The sequence below is a fragment of the Clinocottus analis genome, unplaced genomic scaffold (genome assembly GCF_023055335.1).
Source record: "Clinocottus analis isolate CAN_PGR_092001 unplaced genomic scaffold, fCliAna1.0.p SCAF_1, whole genome shotgun sequence".
In the NCBI taxonomy this organism is placed as follows: Eukaryota; Metazoa; Chordata; class Actinopteri; order Perciformes; family Cottidae; genus Clinocottus; species Clinocottus analis.
Window position 1 is genome coordinate 13,706,317 of NW_027175820.1, and position 26,098 is coordinate 13,732,414.

At 43.3% G+C, this 26,098-nt stretch overlaps 1 protein-coding gene across 5 annotated transcripts in view; it reads right to left on the bottom strand.

Moving 5' to 3' along the window:
* The window catches only part of gse1b (Gse1 coiled-coil protein b), a 154,894-nt gene that overhangs the window by 23,037 nt on the left and 105,759 nt on the right, over nt 1-26,098 (bottom strand). For 3 of the 5 annotated variants that reach the window (XM_068581422.1, XM_068581510.1, XM_068581196.1), the window contains one exon: nt 1,742-1,939. In XM_068581422.1, coding sequence (XP_068437523.1) covers nt 1,742-1,937 — 196 coding nt within the window. In that variant the 5' untranslated portion in view covers nt 1,938-1,939. Of the gene's footprint in view, nt 1-1,741; nt 1,940-3,631; nt 3,889-15,608; nt 15,848-26,098 lie in introns of those variants that run through there. The other 2 variants (XM_068581343.1, XM_068581259.1) reach the window with 2 other exon arrangements.

Below are 26,098 nucleotides of genomic sequence, written 5' to 3' on the forward strand. Positions count from 1 at the left end.
ACATGAGTTTGAAAATGGTTTCCATGTTCACCAGTATTAGAGGCCAGTTTTGCTTTTACCAAATTTCCAGGAAACCAAGAAGAAAACAGAAACCCGCGAACACCTCTCTGAGCACCTACACAAAACCCATCTTCATGGATCTTTGAACAACTTTCTGACAATGGTCATAGGAGTTAACAACCAGCAATTTAACCACCTGATGCTTATTTCATAGTCATACAACCTAGAGCTGGAGTGACTCATCGACATAATAAACGCCATTGATTCCAAATATACGTGGATTTGAACAAGGTATGTTGCCACATCGCAAAAATGTATCAGCCCAGTTAAAAGTAATTTTGCGCCGCTGTGGTTATGGTAATGTACCGTTTCACTATGCATCATCGAACGCAGTATTCAACAGTTTTATATTCACTGTTCATTTCAACGGCTGCGTAGGAGAGACAAAATTACCTAAACTAACGTAACTGACTGCTATTATAGTTTAGAACTGTTGTTGCAATCTGTAAATCACTTTAATTATTTCTCTTGGCCCACACTGATGCAAAAATACAATTGCCAGTGATTATCCTAGCTGCATATTACCCATGATTAAATCATTCCATGTCATAACCACTAAGTTGTAAGTCAAGTGCTTGTGTATGTATTAAAAAAAAACACTGGAAAAGTAAAAGAAAATACAGGGACAGGGTTGCTATGACATACATAGATTAACTTAATCAATAAGTGAGCACTCTTCGGGAATTTGAGGGATTTTTCTCAGATATCCAACGAATCGGGTCGATTATCTTGTTACATTATTTTGTTTTCAAGAGAAGATGATTGAAGAAAATATTGAAATATTAAGTCTTTGACATTTATTTTGGGTAAACTAATTGTTATGGGATCAGGAATTCTACATAATCAATAAATGAGTCATTAGATAATTCAACTAATTTGAAAAAATAATTGTGAGTAATCGTGCAGCCCTCATACACAACCACAGGATAAAACACTGAGTTGCGAATTCTATGGCATTTTGGGTGTGTTTGTGTGAGGAGAAATTATAACATCGCCATACACACACTGACAAGCGCGCGAAAGCATTCGTGCACTCACACACAGCACATTAAGTGGGTCAGGTTGAGTGGCTCCTCTTCGTCCCAATATCTCCAGAGACACCAACTAATTCAATCCTGTGTGGATATCATCCCATTGCTATTAGCAGAGCTGCACTCCCAACTACACAAACCAGCCATGGCACGCGCATGCACCCACCCACACACACACACGCGCAGACACACACACACACACGCGCACACACACACACACACACACACACACACACACACACACACACACACACACACACACAGTACAGAACACCTAATCCATCAAGTAAGGGTCATGGGACTGGATGTCAAAAATACATGTAGCTCTTATCATGGTTTGATATTGTCACAATATTTTTAGCGAAAGATTTTTGGAGACATAAATTAAACATATTGAGAAATATTAGCACAAACCCCAAACCATAACATGCAAGTTAATTCTGAACCAGTTAAACGTAACACTCAAATCAGCATGCGCATTAAAAGCCACAACACAAAACACAACTGGTCTTATATATTCACACCAAACAAGTACCACAAACAGATTATTACATATTTGCTTAATGATTTATACAGCCCAAAACTGCCATACAGCAGAATTAAACTTGACAGCGCCATACATGTCGACTCACTGTCACGTGTGGCTTTACCTCGAGGTTCTTCTGCCTGTTTAGCCAGTTTACGGAGGGCTGCGGCAAATCCAGAGTGAGCAGACTGGGTAGCGGGGCTTCCATTGGCTACGATGGAGCCGTTGAGAGGAGACGGGGTGAGGGGGCTGACCGTCGCCGTGGTACGGGTCGCCGTGGAGATCATTCCTAACGATGGTGACTTTGGCTCATGGCTCATGCCTACAAATGGACAAAAGGGAGGAGAATGGGAACTTATTTATAATGGATACTGCATTCAAGAAAAACCAACAAACACTTGAGTCACGAGGGCTTGAGTCTTTATAAATACCTTTAGTCCTACATACAAATGTATACAACGCATTTATTGCAAGAAATATGCAAAAGCAGTAGAGGCACATAGCAGTTTCCTTAAACATGGAGACAGTCGGGTCAGAGTGTTGTGCTGGGTGTCTGTTTGTGACAGCTGGGGCAGAGGGGCTTTAGTTGTATGGCTTAGGGTCAGAGGTGGGAGGTTAGGAGGACAGGTCACGCTTTCTGTGCTCAAAGAGCTCCAGTCTGGCTGTGTGTCTGCCAAAGGTCCACGGTCATGGAGTTTACAGAAAACCTATACTGAGCATGCTCCAACACTTTATCTTTTAGGGGAAATATTGTTGAAGATGAAGATGTTGAATGGTAACTCATTGGCTCTCTCACCGACATCTATCACTTTTAAAAAAGCGTCCCATTTATATTACGCCTGATCCAATTAATGCTGTTCGGGATGTGTTAATCAAACCCATCTCTTTTGGGAAGTTTGAGAAGACTACGAATACTGTGATGTTTCAAAAACTGCCAGCTACTAAATTTAGACAATGAGTTTCGAATAGATCTTGGTATTTCTGAAGTCAATGGTTCTGAGACTAAGAGTATGTGTGTGTGTGTGTGTGTGTGTGTGTGTGTGTGTGTGTGTGTGTGTGTGTGTGTGTGTGTGTGTGTGTGTGTGCGTGTGTGTGTGTTGAAAGGTGACACTGTGTTGACAGCCCCTTGGTCAGTGGAATTCCTAATGGCCAGAACAGGGAAAACACACACAGACAAATACACACACAATAAGGGTGGCTCAGAAGACAGCGTAAACTCAGACTAGTTTGTGTGTGACACACGTATTAACTGATTAACTGTGACATCACACAAACTCTGGGGATTGTTCAGTATCCTCATCAAATTCACATTCAAATTAAACTTTTCACAGAAATAAAAGCTGCTTACTACAAGTATATCAATATCACAATTACATAAGTAGGAGTTATATCTGGGTTTACACCAGAGGCAGAGAGGGCTAAAAAAGATCATGTGTGTGTGTGTGTGTGTGTGTGTGTGTGTGTGTGTGTGTGTGTGTGTGTGTGTGTGTGTGTGTGTGTGTCACACAGTGGAAAGTCAGGCATGAGAGAGTGAACATTCTTAACACCTCTCGAGTTGTCCTGCCTGTAACCTCCCAGTAACCCAGTGCACTCAAAGTGAACCCAGCACACAATTAACGATGGGATCAACAATGACTACTGTCTGAACAATACACACTACGCAATTGAGGGACACACACACACACAAACTGCCCAAGTCTGGTACTGTGACTTTGTCTGCTCCTCCCTCCTTTCTAGAGAAAGTCAGAGAGGGGAGTCAAATATATACACAAGGAACTTTCTGCAAACCCTGACATACTATAGATACAGAGCACTCCGTACTTCTTGTGCCTGTATCAATCACACACATATAACCATGGTGCACACAGACACACATGCGAGTTACACAGTGAAATAGGAGACGACAATAGCTTGACAAATACACACACAGGAGCACATATCCGGAGGTCTGGCAGCAGTTCCTGACCCCCCACCCCCCTTTTCATGGATTAAGAGCGTGGCTGAAGCTCCTTACTGCACAAAGGAGTGGAGCCGCCTGGATCCCCCATGGCTGCATCTTCATGTTGAGCCCAGAACGGCACAAACCGGCGGCCACCGACAGGACACACACCATCTTCCTGCTTCCCTCTCTCTTGCCGTCTATCTATCTCCTCTCACCCGTCCACCCTCTCTGCCTCCCTGCCTGGCTGCCTTCCTGTCTCTCGCGCTGCCGCTCACAAAGACCGTTTAGAGCTTATCTAACAAAGCAACACACCACAAACGCTGCCTATCTCTCCCCTCCTTGCTCTCTCTCTCTCTCTCTCTCTCTCTCTCTCTCTCTCTCTCTAAGTGAGAAAACAGAAATTCTTAGCCTAGCAGCTGCTGCGATGTCACATGACCTCACCCCCCCCCCCCAACCCTCCCTTCTCACACTCTCCCTCACTCCTCCTCCTCCCCTCTCAACCTATAATTCCTCAGCCATTTGTAGATAACAGACACAGGCATATATGCCTTGCCAAGTCGAGCTAGAGGAGGGGGAGGGGAGAGGAGAGTAGAGGAGGAGAGGAGAAGAGCTGAGGAGAAGAGTGCTTAGCCGGTCATCTGACCCCATTGCTGGAGAGCGACAGGCAGTGTATGTATGTGTGTATGTATATCGATGGACGGAGGTAAATATGTGAGGTGCCCTTCCCTTCTTGAGACACAAAAAGAAAAGAGAAGGAAATAGAAAAAGAGGACATGTCCTGGCCTGTGCCAAGCCTGACGGCATATAACAGACAGGCTTTTGTGTTAGAAAATCTGCCTCAATTCAATTTGCTTTATTGGCCTAATTGTTCTGTAACAATTAAAAATGATCAACATGAAAAATTGAAGTGTATGAAACTACATTCCAAAGAAAAAGGTGATGAAATTCAATCTTCTAAATAAACTTTTACCATTTCATACAACCAAGGAAGTGAACAAAAAAATGTGCAATCAAAACTTAACAGTGCCACATACGCACACACGTAACACAAGCAGAAAAATGCACTATAAATACGAGGAGTTCTTATCAAGGTAGAGGACACCACCGTGTAATAGTTGTCAGGGGTGACGGAGTTAGGAAAAGAGTAAACGCGTGGGTTTGACTTCCCCTCTGTCCATCCTGCTGTCATTGCAGGGGTGTAAATGAGTCGTTTCTTTAGTCATTTCCTCCTTCCTACTCGCTACTTTTCTCACATCAGCGAGGGTGCAAGAGCAGTGACGGAGAGAGATTATAAGCTACACGGTGGCCAGCATTGTGCCGAAGGCCACCTCTCGACAAAGCCCTGTGTGTTCCTCAGGACTCCCTTGAGAAAACACAGGACCGGCTCATCCTCTTCCATCTCTGTCCCACTCATCCACCCCTCTCCTGTCTTTGCTCTCTTTGTTGATGTGGTGTGTCAAAAGGAGCTTGTATGAGCCAACCCCAGCATTGAGCCCATATCATAGCAGGGGCTGAGGTGGTTGCAGGTATGATCACAGCTTTCCCAAAAATTATACTTCTGCTGGTACTCGGAAGTAGAAGTGTAGCTCATGGGGCGTCCTGTGGCCTTGGGTTTGACCTACTTTGTTTCATGTCATTTCCACTGTCTCATGTCCAATAAAGGCCCATAATATACAAAAAGTGTAGAGCAGCTACGAGAAATCTTTGAAACCCCAAACAGCTGAAAGCTCATAGATTACCAGTTTACCCACAGCACAGTTAAACATGTACTACTTCAAGGCACTGAAGATTGAAACACGCACAACAGGATGAAGTGGAAATCAATGATAGCATTAAGGTTATGTGGGTGTGCATCGTCTAACAACAAAGAACGCTCTCTCTGTTTGCTCATATGCTTTCTCAACAAGAAAGCTACACGCCGCACAAGGCTCTCTTTTCACAGTCAGTAAGGATGAATAGAATGATCCTAGCAATCCAGGATGAGTAATGTCTTATGAATTTCCGGATAAGTGAGCCTGCCTTCACCTTTTTACATCACTCAGTTACAACAACTTCTTCCGTATTTTAGCCCCTGGATCTACATTCTTCAAACATCCAGCAGATGGCATTGTCTCCCAGTCAATCAAAGGGAGTCCTCTGTAGATGAAACAACATTTGTCACACTCATTTAATACAGTGATACTCCAAAGAAAAGCACATTAAATGATATTATTATGGATTATTAAAATGGCTGCATCTACTTGCAAGTTGTAGAACCGTAATGCAAAAGGAGTTGAAAGAAATAAATTAGATCTTTTGGCACTGAGGCAAACATTTAAATATTTTTGCTGACAACCTAAGGGTTAAAAGGAGTCTTTTACATGCCAAGCTTCCTGATGTAATTAACCCTTTAAATGCCGTTACGCCCTGAGGGAAAACAAAACAAAGCCCTGAAAGAAGAGGAATGTAGATTACAACAAACCACACACAAAGATGATCCCGCCCATACACACACACACACAGCAGATTGACTGCTAAATGGCATACAGTAAACTCTCTCTCTCTCTCTCTCTCTCTCTCTCTCTCTCTCTCTCTCTCTCTCTCTCTCTCTCTCTCTCTCTCTCTCTCTCTCTCTCTCTCCCCCCCCCCCCCCCCCCCCCCCCCTCCGCCCCCCTCCCCTCTCTCTCAGGAGATAATGCAGTGCCAGCTCAAGCTAGTGGTTAATCTTTAACCAGGATGGGATTGGGCTATCAGCTCGTTAAAACTAGCAGAGAAGTGTGCCTGGCCTATCTATCTGATCCCGCCACTAACTCGACTTGGTCAAGTCCAATGCAGCATTAACTGGAGCAGCACTGCCTCCACTATGCATTCAGGCTTTACTTCACTGGGGCAGCAGATGCCTGTTTTCTAGCGGCTGGGTAAAACACACTTAAACTATGCCACAATACTGTCGTGCTGCTTATGAACAGACCCAAACCGGTCAGTGTCTGCCCTCAAATGAGCAATAAATCTGTCAGTGTAATAAACTGCCCGGCACAACATGTGTGGTCAGGCAAGACATTTTTAAATGTCTTGCTGTGCTCAGTGTTGAATACTTTTGTAGCGCCTGTGTAACAGCTTCTGTGGTTTGGTGTTTTGTTCCACTCCTACATTCCTGTCCTTACTTTACTCCAACAAATAGCACCCTAGCTGTTTCTTAATAATCTTCTTCTTTGCTTTACAAACAAACATCTACGACTGCTTCACATAAAACCGTTTTCACCAGCAACCTACGAGAAGGCTTTCAATGTGTTGTGCTTATCCGGTCAGGGGACCTGTTTTAAATACTGCAGTGGGGAATAGTGAAGTAAATGTGGAGTGAACAGGTGAAGAGCTGCGGGTGACATATGTTTACTGCAGTTTGTAGACCATCAAGCCTCCACGATATCAGGATAAGCAACACCTTTCACAATGGCATCTTGACGTAGATAAGTGGAAACCCCCCCAGATCATGAACTCACAGTTGCTCATGACAGCACAGCGCAGGTATTCAGAAATGGCTTGACTTCAACCAGAAGACACAGGTTCAAACACCCACAATCGGGAACTACCGCAGATACAGAAGAGATTTAGAGTTGGCTTGATGAGTCCATGTCATCATGACTGGTTGACTGACTGGCTGAATATGTGGCGACAGAGATGCTGCAATGTTAATTAAAGCAACCTGGCAAAACAGGGTGTAAAATGGGCTCAGTAGCCACTACCAAAGCCACAGCATTGACAAGAGAGCAGGAACCAAACCTCATGAGCACCTGTAAATGTTCATTCACAATAATACGATGGGCATAATCTCCGTCTTGATTACACGTGAACCTGAGAATGCACACACAGTAACCAGGATCACATCAGGATAAACCTGCTCTGGTAGTTCCAGGTGTGTTTGACTTCTGAGATGAGCTGTCAGAGTAATCTACCCTCAGGCACTGTCGAACGGATGTGTATGTGAGAGTGTGTTTGCATACGCACGCACACCTTGCGACTGTCTGTGCACATGCGTGCCATCTCCTTTACTTCATACCAAAGAGAAATCCTAATGTCAGAAAAATCATGAAACAGCAGCACAGTGGCTACAGAGACGCAGAATCAAAGACGACAATTCCACAGATAAATGAGAGAGAAAAGAAAGGAAAGAAAAAGAAAAAGGGAAACAAAAGTGGGGGAGAGGGAGAGGCGAGATATTAATCAAGAAGCCAAAAGAGAGCCAGAGAGTATTGCCTCTGTCTGAGCTGTCATTATACAGCAGGCCTCCATTATGGAACCACAGCAGAGAACAAAGTACATCCCCCTCTGACCTCGCTCACCATCTTCAAAACACACACGGCTCTGTGCAAATAGCAAACGGAGCAGTCTTCCTCTGTCTTTTACCTTGTGTGGCTACAAATGATGCGGCTGTGTATGTGGGTGGGCTCTCTCTTTCTCTCTCTCTCTCTCTCTCTCTCTCTCTCTCTCTCTCTCTTTCTCTCTCTCTCTCTCTCTCTCTCTCTCTCTCTCTGACCAGCCAGCATCACTCCTTATCTTCACCTTCCTCTCTTTTATTATCGAACACACACAGAGGAGCAGATAGTGTCTTGACGGTAGGCACGAGCCGATATGATTTTCTCTCCTCTCCTCCTCCCTGCATCCGACTCACCCACCCCAGCAGCGCCATTTCCTCTGTCTGTTAATTACATGGTGGCTGTGGCAGGGTTTGCTCGTGTTGTGTGTTCGTGTGTGTGTGTGTGTGTGTGTGTGTGTGTGTGTGTGTGTGTGTGTGTGTGTGTGTGTGTGTGTGTGTGTGTGTGTGCGCGCACACACACACACATATCATCTGGGGAGAGTGTGGCTGTGTTCTCCGAGACACCAGCGTGGGCGTATGACAGAACAGTCTGGTTAAGCTTCACAGCGCTGCTTGGAGAGTGTGAACACACACATACAGACACACACACACACACACACACACGCACACACAATGACAGAAACACACATAAGAGCCTCCTGTCTGCGTCTCTGGCTGTGGTCCATGCTCCAGGAGTCAAGCTGCTGTCTGTGTGGCTGTGCCCTCTGTAGCTTCTCGCTGAGGGGGCGACACAGCCCCGTCGCTCCCCTGATGAGAGGGCCGGCTTCAGACAGCCCAGCTGTTTGACTGAGAGAGAAAAAGGGGGAGTCAACTCTGACTCACTATCATCATCATCACCACCAGGTCCTGTCGACTGTCTCTTTTAATCAACCTCACCTGCTACAGAGAAGGGAAACGGTGGCAGTGTCCCAGCAGTGCAGGAAGAATTATCCCATGAACTATACAGAAGCAAACACCAACGAAGAAGGATCCGCCGTGAAGCTTTTCATGGTTGCTGTACCTGTGATGCTGTTTGGTGCAGACAGCCCACACATACCAAGATACATTGCATTGTTCTGTACTGTAAAGCTCTCAGTGCCTGGGGACATCATCGCATGTAACATATTTCACTTATCGTCATCTTTCAACTTTCTCCCTCCTTCTCTCTTCACTCACTCTCTCCTCGGGAGATGAGTGCTGTTTTTGCCAGCTCTCCTACATGCACCCCTCACTTCATCCTCTGTTCAACCTCTCTCTCCTCTCTTTCTCTCTGTGATGTACTCTGCTGGGTTGTGGTTGCCTAATTAGCACTCCAAGTGCTCTGCTTGGGCCCTAACTCCCAAGTGGCACCACTGCACACACACACGCACACACACACACACACACACACACACACACACACGCACACACACACACACACACACACCTTGACTTCTAAAGCAGGGTCTGGTGGCGGATAGTTGCCCTGTTGTAATCTTGTAATTGGTTTAATTAGTGCGTGTTCCGGCCTGTACATGTCTGAATGTGTGGATGTCGTATGGACTGATGAGTGAACCTATTTCCTGTCGGCAAGCAGGAGAAAAAAACCTGACGTCGCAATGGCTTCCCATCTCAGTGAATAGCCACAACAGAATGGTTTTCATTGGTCACAGAGCAGAGACCCATGTGTCCTTTATTTTAGTAGTTTTAAGTATTAGACTAGCTTTCAGGATAGAAGCTTAATGAAAGCATGTATTATTCTCCAACACTTTAAAGGTCAATCAAGATTACCAACAACTTCCTCATTGGTATTGCTTGGTTGTTATCTGGACCAGTGGAACCAATCAAAATCAGGCATAAGATGTGTGTGCTTTGTGCTGACAAATGAATGACCTATTCTTTCCAATGCACAAATCCTCATGACTTCCTAAGGCTAACCAGGCAAAATCTATGAATGAAGATTTCATTACAAGATAAAAGAAACACAACTACCATAGGTTTCACATGACCCAGGCTTAAAGTGGAGTCAAAATGATAATTCAATTAATTGATGAACAGAAAGATAACTGGGAACTATTTTGATTACTGATGATTCTTTCGCTACTTTGTTTTAGACCAAACAATTAATGGAAAATATATTAATTATGCTTAACAAAAGTAATAGGTAGTTAAAGCTTAATTTAGTGTCCACTCCCAGTGAGCAAAAAAATAATACCTTCTATTTAATGTTACGTGAAAGCCATGCAAAAGCTTAATTTAGACAATTTCCTTCTCGTGTAAATATCATATGAATTTAGATTATGAATTTAGATTTTGTAAAACGAGACATAAAAGATAAACAGATTATTTGTTTGAATGAGGCATACAGCTCCATTCATGACTGGATTAAAACATGCAATTCTTGTCCTTGACCTCATACACAAGGAGACTTGTTAACAAACAGACACACACAATATGACAGTCAGCTGATGTAGCAGATATCTTTGACGGAGAGGGAGAGAAACAGAGGAAGCCAGAGAGGCAAACAGACAGACATGTTGAAGAGAGATAGAAGCAGACACAGATAGAAGTGAAAAGAGAGATGATGATGATGATGATGATGATGATGATGATGATGTGATAGCAAAAGAAAAGGCTTTTGTTGAAGAGTAGCCTTTAGCACAAAGTTGGGTTATACCATGAGAGTGTGACTGGAGAAAGCACAAGGACCAGATAGATAGACAAACCCACACGCTCACGCACACTCACACACACACACACACACACACTCAAGTATGGTTAGTATTGAGTGTGCGTGCGTGCGTGCGTGCGTGTGTGTGTGTGTGTGTGTGTGTGTGTGTGTGTGTGTGTGTGTGTGTGTGTGTGTGTGTGTGTGTGTGTGTGTGTGTGTGTGCGCGTGTGTGTGTGTGTATGTGTGAGTGTGTGTTTCCCTTATCTACTGCTCTCATGTTGCCTGTGTTGTGTTTGTTTGGCCAATGCTTATCAGGCCCTAGAGTACGAAAACGACAGAAGCAAACATGAGCTACACATACATACAAATAATCTAAAGATATCTATAGTGTGGTCGGGTCCAGTGAATGTAGCACTGTTGTCGTTTTTTGTGTGAATGAAAATGTTCCTCAAACAATTTAATCCAAGCTGAACAGTGAAAATAAAAAACAACGTCAACATTGTGAGAATGTTGCTGGTACACACACACACACGCACGCACGCACACACACACACACACACACACACACACACACACACACACACACACACACATACACACACGCACACACACACACACTCCACTGCTGAGCAATGCGCTGCATGCTCCTTGTGTCAGACTGGCTATGAAAGCAGCACATATCTGATGCAGTTTGGAGAATGAGTCTTCAGCATGGGACTTCATGCCAACAAAGAATGAACAGCGTGACTCTGCCTCAACTCAACCGGCTTGCATTGCGCTTCATTTTCACGGCACAACAAACACAATGCTCAAGTTTGGCAATGAAAAATACAGAGAAAGTGAAAAAAGATACAAATAAGCCAAGTCAAAAGAAATTGTAAAATAAGTGGTTATGTGAAGTGAAACAAAAAATAACACTCAATTATCCTTCTTCTAAAGAGAAATTGGTCAAATTCTGTGACTGAGCACCTGTTAACATCTGCTTAACACATCCACAGATGTGAGAGGGAACAAGGAGGAGAGAGATAACGCATTCACATAAACATCCACGTGCAATGAACTATTACCACCACCACCACAGGTAATGTCGACGCAAGCTACAATATGTTAATGTTTTTACTACTCACCTCTATAGGGTATGTACACTAAGAGTATGAAATAGGCTTAAGGACAGGATGCAAACAGTTTTTTTTAATGCAGCTTTTATTGGGAGCCAGCGGTTCCACTGATTGGTGTGATCTCTCACAAATTTCATTGCATGTACAAATAATTTTGACCCCCGGGTACAATGCCTGGGGGTGAAAATGAAGCTGGGTGACACAAGGACAGAGCAAGTTGCGCATGCTCTCACACACACACACGCACATGCACACACACGCGTGGAAAGAAAACAAAAAGATCCACAGGAAGTTTTTGGTTGTACAGCTACTACTTTACGACTTCTTCCTCTATCTGTGAATCTGTCGGTCTGCACAACCAACTTTCTGTTGGTCTTCCTTTCCAATAAATACTTTATGACCTGTTTGTTCAGCTGTCTTCACTGGTCATCTACATTTACAGCTTCTTTACTAGCCGTTTTTCCACCCAGTAGGGGACGTTTAGACATACACAACCACTCACACTTGCTCTTTCCTTCCAAAAAGGAGAAGGCATCAAACAGGGCCTTCCTCCACGAGAAAAGCAGACAGAGAGAAAGGTGATAGAAGACATGTTTGCTGAGGAAAACCTGTATTTCCTAAACGTCCAACAGTGGTTTTGCTTCCATCACACTGGCAGACCACACAGCAGACACACAAAGCGAGCGGTGTGTGCACTGTGCACCCACATTTTCATACCACCTCAGGACATTGTTGTAATGCTAGTCAAATGCAAGCCTCGCCCAGTCAAACACATCCTATTGTCTCTAATAGGAAACCATGTAAACCCATGCAAAGGCCTCTCTACAGTCAGTGCTATTCAAAGATATCAATGGGGTCTGTTGATAAGGAAATGCAAAGTGGGTCACCTTTAACTCCAGGCTCCTTGTGTAAACAGTATGGGGAGCTGCTTGGGACTCTCCTAATCACTCTCTAAACAGAGCCAGGTGCTGTTGCCACAGACAAACTGTCACCACCACTCTGCTCAACACAGCTGCCGTCTAGCCCCCAGACACTCACAGCACTGCAGGCTACCGCAGCATGACAAACAGGACGACGACACCTGAAAACATGCCAACCTAGAATAGGCGCTATCACGGCATAAAGGTTCGACACTTTTTAAATGGCAGATCACAATTCTGTTCCTCTCCGCGCAGGATTTGCATAAATAATCTTCCTCTCCTATCATGTTCTAAACCGTCAGACAGACGTAAGTCTGTGACAAGGGAGGACAAATCCACCGAGAGTTAGCTAACTCACAGCTTCTGCCAAAGAGGTTATGTTTGTCCCCGTTACTTAGTGTGTTTCTCTGAAAATACTTTCTTTGCTTTTTTAGAAGTAATCCAGATCTTAGATTACATCCACAGGACAAGTTTTTTTACTATTGCTATGACACTCATGCATATCAAGGTGAATTGCACCCCTTGACAAATGTTTGCAGGGTCAATCATTTAAGAATGTGTCAAATCGTATTGGAGAATTTTTCATGAGAGCCTTAATGTTTGTTCACCAGGTGGGGGAGCAAACTAAACTGCATGGAGAAGTTGTGTTATGGTTTACAACAAGCATGCAACTTATTACTGCTTAACACTTAACTGTGTGAAAACATATTGCGATGGTCCACACACTGTCTCCATCATATCCATCCAGTTTTAGTTAACATCTATGTTGTGAATCAAATTTACTTGTAGGTCACATAGCTTGAATTAGTAAGTGAAAACACCTCCCTGACAGGCTCACTGTTCTGCTCCAAAGCTTTAGTTAAATGCAACACATTTGCAGAAAAAACAACAACCATTATATTCTCTCAATTGTGCACTTAAAGATTTCTGAAGTGCCAACATCAGTATGATGACACATGATGGTAAAAGGCAGCGATAAGAGATTGAACTGTGACAGCAGCCTGAGCTCAAATGCGAGGTGGTGTGTGTGTGTGTGTGTGTGTGTGTGTGTGTGTGTGTGTGTGTGTGTGTGTGTGTGTGTGTGTGTGCGCGCGCTAGCGTGCGTGCGTGTGTGTTTCTGTGTAAGGAAATGGTCATAGCATATTAATGACATTGGCTGCCATCAGTGGTAAAGGTGATAGTTCAGACAGAAAATGAAACGCTAATACGACTTGAACACACTCTGAGAGCACATCCACCCACTATAACTTAATCTGGATCAAGACCTTCATCAAAATACACAGTGATTGACAACCATAGGATAAATGTGCCATATGTCTTATTGCGTCCAGCTGTTCATTTGAAAACATCATAAATGCCAAATTCCAGTTTCCAGGGCATTGTTTTTCATTTACATTTTTAATTTAAACCTGGCAACTTGCCAAAATAGCCTCTTAGGTAAGTTAACAATGTTATATCATATAATACATATGTAATACATGTCCAAAAACAATGTCAATAAAAAGTTCAAATGTTTTGCTTGTTGTGGCTTCTTTAGGATGTGGGGTGGGAAAAAAAAAAGATGAAGAAACTCAAACTCCACGCAGAGTGTCGCCAACAAGTGAAGAAGTAACAAGAACAATAGCATCTCCCATTGCCTTCCAGTTTTAACTGCTGAAATGAAAAGTGTCCCGCTTCATGATAATGGAAACCACATTATGCCCCAAATTACAGCACACAGGTATCTTACATGGTCATGTAATCAATTATCTATTTCTAGCACCAGTCAGTAGCTGTTAAAGACACCAGCAGGGCAGCCTCACGATACAAAACAGGAGGCTCTAATGCCCTGCTCTTACAGGTATGGCACACCTTATCAGCAGTAGCTAAAACACACAGCAAGGCTACTTCTGGCTGCAGATCAACGCAACCCGCAGCATGGTTTGTTCAGTAAAGCCTGTTGCTCCACGGCTGTGTTTGTAGACCCCGTTTCAAACCGGAGAGGTGTACGAGCGTGATGATGCGTGCGTGTGTGCGTGTGTGTGTGTGTGTGTGTGTGTGTGTGTGTGTGTGTGTGTGTGTGTGTGTGTTCTTCACAGAAGCAGCTGTTGAATGCGCCTGGAGTTCAAGAGAAGTGAAGGAGCGCGTGGGAAGTGATTCAACACGGTCCACCTGCCACGCGCACGTGTGTGTGTGTGTGTGTGTGTGTGTGTGTGTACACAGAGAGAGAGAGAGAGAGAGAGAGAGAGAGAGAGAGAGAGAGAGAGAGAGAGAGAGAGAGAGAGAGCCTTCACCCGAGAGCAGCAAATGGTCACCATGTGTCACTCGGCACAGGCACAGACACATACAGAGAAAATGCCCCATTCATAGACGGACGGCACTGCTCCGAAGCAATAACCCCGACCAGACGCTCTCCAATAATTTTAAAGGAGCCATCATGACTGGAGACTACGAATTACAGACTAAGTAAAGTCAATAATACATAAAGGGCCTACAGTGAGCGTAAACAGCTTACTCCGAAACCCTGTGGGCTGTGCTTTACATAATAACAACAGCGCACCGGTAACAATGTTACAAGAAGTTAATTTGAGGGGGTGGGGGGTCGTCCGCTATTCCTTTCAGTCCTTTAGGCTGATCGGCATTTTAAAACACGAATGTCAAAAAAAAAAAAAAAAAACACTTAACAAGGTGGATTATAAACATCAGATAATAAAAAATATCTTTAATCGCCACCTGAACCCAAGAGGAGTGGCTCTTTCTTTCTCTTTCGGTAGCACTGACGTGCTCTTTCTTGTATTTCTCGTCCCTCATTCACACACATGAAAACGCACACACACTAAACACGCGCGCGCACATCCGCGTGCACACACACAAGGGCTCGGCACCGACCTTCGAAAAAAAAAAGAAGAAGAAGAAAAAAAACGAGCACCCGTTTCCTCGACATCGCAATGACTTCCTCAACATAACCCTCGCCGTCGGCTCGCGCTCGTTCACACAAACAACCTCCAGCTTGGAGAATGTAAGTCCAGGTTTACACAGAATTACTCACCGCAAACAAGTATGAGCTAATCCCGTGTTTAAATGAGTAAATGTCTCCCTCCGTTAGCGGTAAAAGCGCGAATCCATCCCTCCGTCGAGAACAGAGAGTCTGCACTTTATTGTCACGCAGGAAGCTCCGACGCCTAGCGTGGCCACGGGGACGGAGCGCAGCGCAGCAGAGAGCCGGGGAGAAGAGGAGAGAGGCGGCCGGCTGCTGGGAGCCGGGAGGTGGGGCTTCCTCTCCGGCGGGGGCCGGACAGACAGACAGACAGACACGCAGACAAGCCTGCGGGGGGCGGGGGGTAAAAGCACCTGCTCCCCCCGTCACGCCTCCACTCCACGGGGCTGACCCCGCATTGCCCCCCCCCCGCCCCCCACCCCTCTTCTCTCCGCCCCCCCCCCTCCTCCTCCCCACTGGGATAAAGAATGTGAGCAGGATAGTGAGAGTCACTTCCTGTTCACTTAAAATAAACACAAATCTGTGACTAACTAATGTCTACAGACTAAATATAATGAATGAAGGTAGACCATATTATTGTTTTTTTTTTGTTTCATAAATTTGAATATCCTATGTTTACTTTTTTATTTTCTACATCTTACATCTTTCTCATGCAATGTCTAGCAAAAGCATGTATTTTCTTTGAAATGCAGGGATCTTTACAATGATTCTATGGTCAATGAGGATAATTAATTAATTGGTAATTAACATATTTTCTGCATATCTGTAATGCTACCATGCAAAACACAAAGCAGACAATGACAGTTGTTATAGTGACTCCATAAAGACTGTTACAACTGTGTCTTTGTCCTCAGTGGTAATCTTGCTGTTGGCTACATGATTGTATTCCTACAATAGTACATCCAAACCAATAACAGAAGATCAGTTCTGATACATATCTCCAAATGCATGTGATAGGCTACTAGAGGTCATGTGACTGAATTTTTCATATGATGAAATATCTTAATTTTCTATGAAACTAAAGTTTTAACCACCGTTTGCAATCACCAACAGATATTAAAGACCCCTTTATTTGGCTCCTTACTAATATTGCATGACCATACAGTACATACAGTAGATTAATAAAAAAGAAGAGTAATTGCATCAAGTGTCCACAAGGGGACAGTCACTCACCAAAAGCACAGAGATGCCTCAGCTGACAACCTCTTCCCCTTTCTGGCTTATCAATGGTTTTACTGTGGATTAGATACCAGAGACTGCACAGGCTGTAAAATCAAAGCCGCACTTGTAAGAAGTAAAGACAGGGTGTGCTCCCAAAGCCAAGGATGAAAATAAGGATTAAACAGGTGATGGCTGGGGAGGAAGCGGGATGAGGCCCTTTTCACATTGTGCTCTAAATTGCTAATTGCTTACAATGCATTGGATTAAAATGCCGGCCTATTGTACATTATGTTTCTCCTACCTCAGCTCTCTGCTCTGTGCTCACAGAAGGCTCAGCACAGCATAGAAAAAAGCACTGCCCAGTGCACACAGCGTTCCCCTTTAGGCAGCATGAGCCTTGTATAAGTGAATATTGTGCATAGAGTGAAGATGTATTTGTGCAGTTTGTGATTATGCCTGGATGTTTTGTCTTTTATCCAAGTGATAGTGTATCCCTGACCTCTACTTGACCTGCAAGAGAGAAAGCAGGTATACAAAGTATCCTGACCAACGATACAGCATGGAGACCTCAGCCTTTGATCTGCCTGCTGTCTGTACACATGCTACCCCCAGGACAGCTCTCTCGACACCACGGCAGCCCCCTTCTGTTCAATTATGCAAATAATCAGTCTTTTGGGTATTAAAATGACTCAGTTGACAATTTTCTTTAGTCAATTAGTCATCTTCTATGTTTTTTTTATATCACTGATCATAAATGGGTCTTTAGTCATTGCTGGTGATTAGTCACTGCTATTAGGGATAAGTCATTGCATGAAAAATAATAGTCAAATCTCTGGTATCACAATTATATTCACAAATATGTTTTGGTCATAATGAATTTAACAAAGAAATGCTGTGACTATTAGTCACCCCATTAATTTTAAGTCAAGGTCAATAAACCTACCAATATGTACACTGCAGGTAAACCAGGTAAAAATATACACTTGTGTATTGTCACAAAGGCTAAAAAATGCTACGCTCCCTAAACATCTTTCCTCCTCACTGCAAATAATGATAATAATTTAGCATTTATCGCATAATGCAAATAACATCAAGTGTTTGAAAACATCTTGGAAATTCTGAACTCATTCCGAAGCCCAAACATACATTTATGTTTTTGTTACATACTTTAAAAATGACTAATTTGCACTGTGTGTTTCCCAGAGTGAGCCACTTTTCATCTCCTCAGCTGCAGGTGCACTGTACAATTATGGGAGGCTGCAGGGTATTCTCTGCTCCTCCTGTCCTCTTTCACCAGCCCTCCTTTACCGCCTCCACCTCCTTTCTTTGATACTAAATTCCCAGCCTCCCTCATTGATTTGACTACTTGCCATTTCACATCCTCGTTCCTAACATTGCCTTCTCCCCCGTCTCCTTATCTCTGCAGCCTTTACCTCCCTATGCACCACCTCTACCTCTCTCTCTCTCTCTCACTCTCACTCTCTCTCTCTCTCTCTCTCTCTCTCTCTCTCTCTCTCTCTCCCTCTCTCAGCAGTGGACCTGGCCTTAGGCATCGTTAGCTTAATTTAATAAAGGGGCTTAAGCTTTTGAGAGGCTTTTGAAGGATCTGACTGCTGTTACATTCATTTCAATCTATCAGCCACTAGAGACACAACCTCGTTGCATGGCTGAGAAGGAGAGCGAGAGTGTGTCTGTCTCGGTTTGTCTGTTTGTCTGTGGTGTGTGTGTGTGTGTCTGTGTGTGTGTGTGTGTGTGTGTGTGTGTGTGTGTGTGTGAATGTGCGTCGTAATAAAATGGTTCTAATTATCAGCGCTTTGATGGAATCACACACCTTGTGAACTCACAACTCACTCCAGCTCTATCAAGTAAAATGCTATGTAGAGTCAGGTTGGTTGTACAGTGGATCAGCAAGTATGTATCATATAATGTGTCTTGTGCACGCCAATATGCACATTGGTGGTGGAGAGGGGTGTGCGGTGGATGAATTGCCATGCCCTGTGAAAGCATGCACGCTCTCCTCCCCCATGGCATCTAAAAAGAAGGGCTCTTTCACCTCCTTTTTGAACTCCCTCGCTCCTCCTAAAGACAAATAGCACAAACTCCCCCCACCTCCTGCCTCGCCTCTATTATGTGGACGACAAGTGGCAGCGCTTTTAGCCTTCGCCATGGGGATACACACTTAGAGAGATGCTGGGTTAGAAAATACTTCATCCCCCCTTCTGGATATCCTGCTTGGGCCCCCTATTACTCTGGGCCTTCTATCCAGAATATATGCTCGTTTTTCCCCCCTGCCCACTGCCTCCATCACCCACACAACACCTCAGCAATGTGCACGTACAAGCATATGTGCTTGTGAGAGTGAGGGCTGCAGGGCATACATGCTTTACCTCTGGGGTGTGTGTTCCACATTCTTCCCAGGCAGATATTAAATTAAGGCGATAGAGGTAATTAACATGCAGATCAGATGCCACACAGAAGACAGGAGAGGGCCTAAGCAAAGCGACAGATTAAGCAAAAGAGAGGGAGGGATGGATGTAAAGACGGAGTAAGTAAAGGGAGATACAACCCGGAAGAGTGAAGCCCTGCGTTTTACCCCCGATTTACTTTTTACCCGGCTGACTGACCTGCTGTCTTCATTTCCACAGCCGTGCACAGCTGTCCTACACGTATGAGTAATGGTGTCAGTATACAAGCAGAAAGAAAGCATAGAGCTGAAGCTAATGAATATTTTCATTATCAATTATTAGGACAATTAATTTCTTGATTAATTGTCTATAAATGAGCTTTAATGAATAGCCAAAACATTTATTAATTCACTAATCGTTTCAGCTCTACATACTATCGAGTAGAAATTAAAACTAAGATTTGTCCATTTTGTAACCTGAACCAAAGCACAGTTCTAGAAAATAAAATTTAACTGAATCAACATATTGTTTTTGATAAAGATATATCAAGAGGTGCTTATCACTGGAAATGCACTTATTTAACAGTTTATATTAGGCACAAACGTATATTGTAATGCTATTGAATAAAATGAATCTGAAACAAATATATACTATACTTATATAAAAAATAGATTGTTAAAAGAAACCAAATATTGAGATCCAAAATGCCCGCCTTCTTTTGGACTATGTTTGCATTAAACATTGACCGAAACGAAAAGGCACCACCAACTTAAAATGAAACCATTACAGTTTAATTAGTGCCTTGTAGTTTTTGCCTAACCCTTTACCTCAAACCCCATTCTCTCAGCCAAATACTATCGGACACCTTCTGACTGACGGCCACAGAAGACCAATCACAAGAAACTTACCTATCCTTCAACCAATCAGAAATGCAGGGTATGATCCGTCTTCAAGCCTGTGTGAGCTAGAGTAGACTTTGAGGAGATTAAATGAGGGTTGCAGAGTAATCTCTCTCATATTTACTTTACAAGGCTCTAAATATGCTGCTTATTTGCCCCTCCACTTATTTACATACATACATATGCTTCAACATATGGTGTAGCTCCAAAGCCTTGCTATACAAACAGGTCAAAGCCTACAAAACAGAAGAAGAAACTAAAGCTGAGAGAAAAGGAGATGTGTGAGAAAAACATGGGTTAAGACTGGGAGTAGGGAGTGGGTCTGTGGATAGAGCATGCTTGGCTGTGATCCCTCCTTGCTTTCCTCCTACTATCCAAGCGTCTGTGTATGTGTGTGAGCAACAGGGGAGTGTGGTGGGGCCTATTAACAGACGTAGTGGTAATAGGCAGGGGGAGCCAGGATGTGTCTGAGCCACTGACCTGCCCATTAGCTCTCTCCACTCCGCTAAGCCCTCGCATCGATCACCCAGCCACACATAATTGATCTGGAAAACCAGGCACGAGCGCACTACTTAGACATACCCTCCGCCTCTCAATATTACTGTGTATGCGTTTGAGGGTGAGAGCGAAAGAGAGAGGACGTGAGTGTGTGTGTGTGTGTGTGTGAGGATGGTAAAAATGTGTGTTTGTTTTGTTTTTATGAATGTTTAAAAGGCTCCTGGTTCTGAGTGGACACATGCATCCACAGACACCCTTCATTAGACATATAAAAAGGCCAAGGAATTGAGAAGACTGTTATATAATTTTTTCCCATTATTCAAATGTATTCCACCTTCCCACCTCTCTGCTGTGACATAATTAACAATGTACACTCCTCTATTAGCCACACTGGCGGCAGCATAATTGTTAGCTGTCAGTGGGAATGTTCAGAGCACATAGACACCCTTAACCCACTCAGCACTTTGCCCAAGTGCATACACACAAGCATAGACAAGCACAAAATAGATATACTCCTACTAATATGCTTATACACATATGCACTTATTCACTCGTTGTACCTTCATTCTCATGTTATACTTATACTGCCCTAATTGTAGCAGCAGTTAGTTAGAGTTTAATCTGAGACTCTTTTTCTTGAGGAAGCTTTAATCCTTCAACGTGTGGAGCAAGATGCTGAAGATGTTCTTACCAGTCGGTTGTGGCCAGTGTCTTGTATTTCGGCATAGTCTAACAGACTTAACAAACTGGTTAAGAAGGCCGGCTCCATCATCGGCTGCAAGCAGGAGTATTTGGAACAGGTGGTGGAGAGGGGGACACTGAAGAAACTATTGTCCATATTGGATAACCCGGACCTCCCTCTCCACCACCTACTGCAGAGACAGCGGAGCACTTTCTCCAAAAGATTCATCACGCTCAAATGTCACAAGGACAGATACAGGAACACAGTCCTGCCGACGGCAATACGACTTTACAATAAATCATGTTGATTTACACTTCACACACCTCATATACACTACACATACATACTTTTCATTTTGCACACTCTATTGTTTAAATTTAATTTAATTTCCTAAATTAATATATATATATATATATATATATATATATATATATATATATATATATATATATATATACATATATATATATATATATATATATATATATATATATATATATATATATATATATATATATATATATATATATATTATTCTTAACTAGTATTTTGTATATATCTTTTCACCCCTGTATTTCTTGTGTTTATTTTGTGTCAAAGTGTAAGGCGCTACTCTGATAACAAATTACCCCATGGGGATTAATAAAGTATATATCTGTCTATCTATCTATATTTCACGTGCTAATTATAATAAATTGTTTCTTCCTCACTCTCATTGTAGAGATGAATCCCCACCGCCTGTTCCCTTTAAAATACCAGCAGAGAGGCACAAAAAGAACTAATTTGACAAAGAAAGAAACAAAGATGAAGAGAGGGAATGTGGGATATAATGGCAGGTTGCATAAATTACTATTTCACTGTCATGCTTACTGCAGAATAAAAAAGGGGAAAAGGTGCAGAGAGAAGGAGGGAGGAACAAATAGACATACAAATAGAGAATGGGGAAAGGAAAGAGATGGGCCAGTACAGATGGAGACATGCAAATGTCAGTCAGCAGCAGATGTGACTGTGTTTCTGTAAAGAACGGAGGAAAAAAAGAAACCTGTGAGATGAAGGAGGCAAACAGCAAAGACTTGTTTTTACACATACAAACACCTGTAAATTTGTGATAACACATCCTAACACAAACCATGGCAATGACTGGCAATCAAAGTAAACAACTCATTTAAACAGATGAAACAGCTCTTAGCCCAGAATACTTTATTGTAAAAAAGGACTTCGGTGTGTCTCTGAGTTTGAAAGTATCTCTGATATCACTTGCTCTCAATGTGTCTGGAGTTAACATGCGTAACATGGAGGTTCACGCAGTGTAAGAGAATCACGGAATTGATAAATAAGAGTGGGAGAGGACAATCTTTTTACGAAAAAAATCCAAACCCATAAATCCATAAAACCCTGGTTCTTTTCCATTACCCCCGCCCTTTTACACACACACACACACACACACACACACACACACACACACTCTTACTCCCATATCTTTTCACCCACCCCCACACATACACTCAAACAGATGGCACAGGGACGATGATAGCCAAACCAATTATTTATCTAATTATGACTTACCACTTAACAGCATAATCTCCCCCCGCAATTGTATGGTATTAAAATAGGGTTGATTAAGGGGGTTATGCAAATCTAAACAGAATCATTACACTTGCAGTGGAGTTAACAGGGGCAACCCAGCGGCATCCATACTGAACATTCCTAACATCCACAATACCATGTTTTAAAGTACCGTTTGGGTTGTCTGGCAGATATGTCGACAAATGTCCAACATCATGCATAGAGTGATACATGTACAGGAAATGGAGCATAGGATAGAGAGAGAGAGAGAGAGAGAGAGAGAGAGAGAGAGAGAGAGAGAGAGAGAGAGAGAGAGAGATGAAGCAATGGCCTGTGTGAGTTCAAGCTCATGCTAATAGGGTAATTGCATTGATTTCTATTTAGCTGCTCTCTCTGATGTTATTTACAGCATTTAGCCCAACAAACAAGGCCTTTCTCTTTTCTCCCAGCTTGCTTTTAACTAGCCGTGAAATGCTGTCAACCCCTTTTCCTCTACCCTCTGCCCCCCTTCACCCTTTTCACAACTGCCAAAACAGCCAAATACATTATTAGGCCATTAATAGCAGTCACGCTCACACATCCCTCCATCCCCACTCCATCCTGATTCATTCCAGTATTGCAGTCCCTCTCTCCCTCTCCTCCTCTCAGGCCTGTTGGCATGGGCACTGAGCTGCTTTGAAGTGGTCTTGTTTACTCAACCAGCCTGAGATATGTGGGTGGTGGAGTGAGGGGTGGGAGAGCTTTGTTTCGCCGGACCAAATGTCAAGGCCTTACAACAAGTGTTAAGGCCAAATTATGCTTTTCATTCAAGGTGTTCAGGAAGTTTGGAGGTGCTCCCAACACAGCTGAGGCGCAGTTCTTCTTAATGTTGTGGCAATGTGGGACACGTATGCAATGACTGCAAGAATTGTTCATTTGGGCTCCTTTGTGTTCTTCGCTCTTTGAATCTGGGGTGTAGTGTCTGTTGATAGGGAAGTGTAATGCCAGACACATTAGAATGGTATTATCTTACTAACTATCTTATTAACCTTTATGTGGAGTAATTGTTGCTCTCTGTCAACGAATTAAAGAAGAGATACATTTTTGTATCTTCAGATACAAAAATGTTCTATCTATTCTATGAAACTTTTGATATCCCATCAAACTTCCGTCTTGTGTTTTTGTTGTGGTGCTGTGACAGTCAACAAGTTAAACCCAATCAGCCTTTAGAAGTCTTCCTTCTCTCACCTGCCTTCTCACAAGTCTCACAACACAAGTCTCTATGAGAGAAAGAGAGCATGAGAAAGAGCGTGGCGTGATTAGCATGCAGTGTTGTATTAGTGCTGTGTTAATGCGATGGTCACGTCCGGGACAAAAACAGACCGCAATAAGCTCAGCATCACTCCTCTGCACACATCAAGGACTCTGTCGATACCTGCGAAGTACCACGCCAGTTAAAGAGCAACAGGACATGTGGTAATCCTCCATGTGCACGCTGAGTGTATACAGTTAATTTTTTGTCTGTGGTGCATGTGGGTTAACAATGAGACAGGGCATGGGGTCATCCTGTAACGGTGAGCACAATGTATGGAGGAGTGTTTTGTGTGTTCAAGACAAACATATGTGTTCTCTGTGCTATGTTTGCAAAAAGCATCCTCACATGTGACTCATTTTATTCACATTCAAGGGCTGCGTGGGCGGTAAAGTAGCTTGGTAATAAAACCACAGACACTCTAGCGTGTGCAAGTGTGTGTGTTATACATACATATTAGTGCAACATATGCAATTTGGGTTACTGCAGTACTATCCGTGCCCACTTGTTTTAACATCGCCAGTCTCTCCTGATAATGTAGAAACGTTAGCACCATGCTGTACACAGAGCTCCAAGGTAAATGCATCTGCATTCACAAAAAGGTTTTCATTTTCGCACTAGCAGGGAGAGAGCAATAACGTGTCAAGGATCATCGAGCGAATGTGTTAATCAAGTGGTTTAAGAGTTTCTTTCTATCACAGCCTTTTCTCAGTAGTTTCAGGAGGTGATGGTCAAATAACTTTAAAAAAGGACATTTTATTCAGTCTTTGGTGGAACATTTTGCAACCCTACAATGCAGGCAGCTTTAAAATTTGACAGCCCTCTCTCTCTTGCCTATGAATTGACATGACTGATAAAAGCTCTATGGAGATGGTATGTGCCTATTGTGCGTGACAAAGAGATACACTGTGACATCAATCAGGGCCCACTGCTACAAAGCCAGCTATGACAGTGATTTTACAGGACAAAAATAGGTGTGATTGCTCTGAATCACTGCAAATTTAAATAAAGATTAAGATAATTAACACAAGATGTAGTGTTTCCCTCACTATCCCTCCCTCTATTACATTCTTTCCCCCTTGAGGTTCACATCGCAATAGCAAGCATCCCACTGTAAGAAGATGAGGGAGGCGAAGGCTCACAGAACACACACACTACGAGGGATAAGCTCAGGACTAGTCCGGATCCTCGAAACACACAAACACGAAGAAGCAGACGTTACAAAGCAGAAGCTCTCATCTCACCACTAAGCAAACAGGGGAAGGAGGGAGGGAAGATGAGGAGAGAATGAAAGGATTTAGTCTTCATCCGCGGATGAACATGCCATCTACTCCTCCCTGTTAGCGTGGACTCCCTTGCGTAATTTTACCTCAAATTGCAAATTGAGCCTTTTTCAGCTTTCTCAGCCTGTGCCCTTAAACACCTCCTGTCTTTGGACAACTGGGTTACTGATGACTGATGACATGAAGCGTTTTGTAACACTCTTTACATTCCAAAGCAACATAAGCTATGGCTATGAACATTAGAAACACATTCCTTCAGCCAGGCACACGCTTCACACTCCTCCGACACACTTTCCCCGCATGCAGATGGTGTGTGCTTGAAGCCAGCAGGGCAATGCCATGCATGTCAGTGTGTGTGTGTGTGTGTGTGTGTGTGTGTGTGTGTGTGTGTGTGTGTGTGTGTGTGTGTGTGTGTGTGTGTGTGTGTGAGTGTGTGTGTGCATGCATGTGCATCTGCAATATGTGAGTAAATGTTTGAGTGTGGTTGTCTGAGTACATGAGTGCTTGAGGTCTCACCTGGGGGATGAGAAATTAGCACAAGCAAATTTTACTGCGTTCATTTTCATTTTGCTGGTAACAAGACCATCTGCTTACCATCCTGCTCTACAGAGAAAAAAAGAAAGAGAAGTGGGCTAGTCTGCAATCACTCCCACAGTCCATTTCTCTCTCCTCACCCCCCTCCACCTTCTCTACCCAACACGGTGAGGGGCAGAGATAACACCTCAAGGCCATGATGTTGCTGCCAGCCTTTAAACC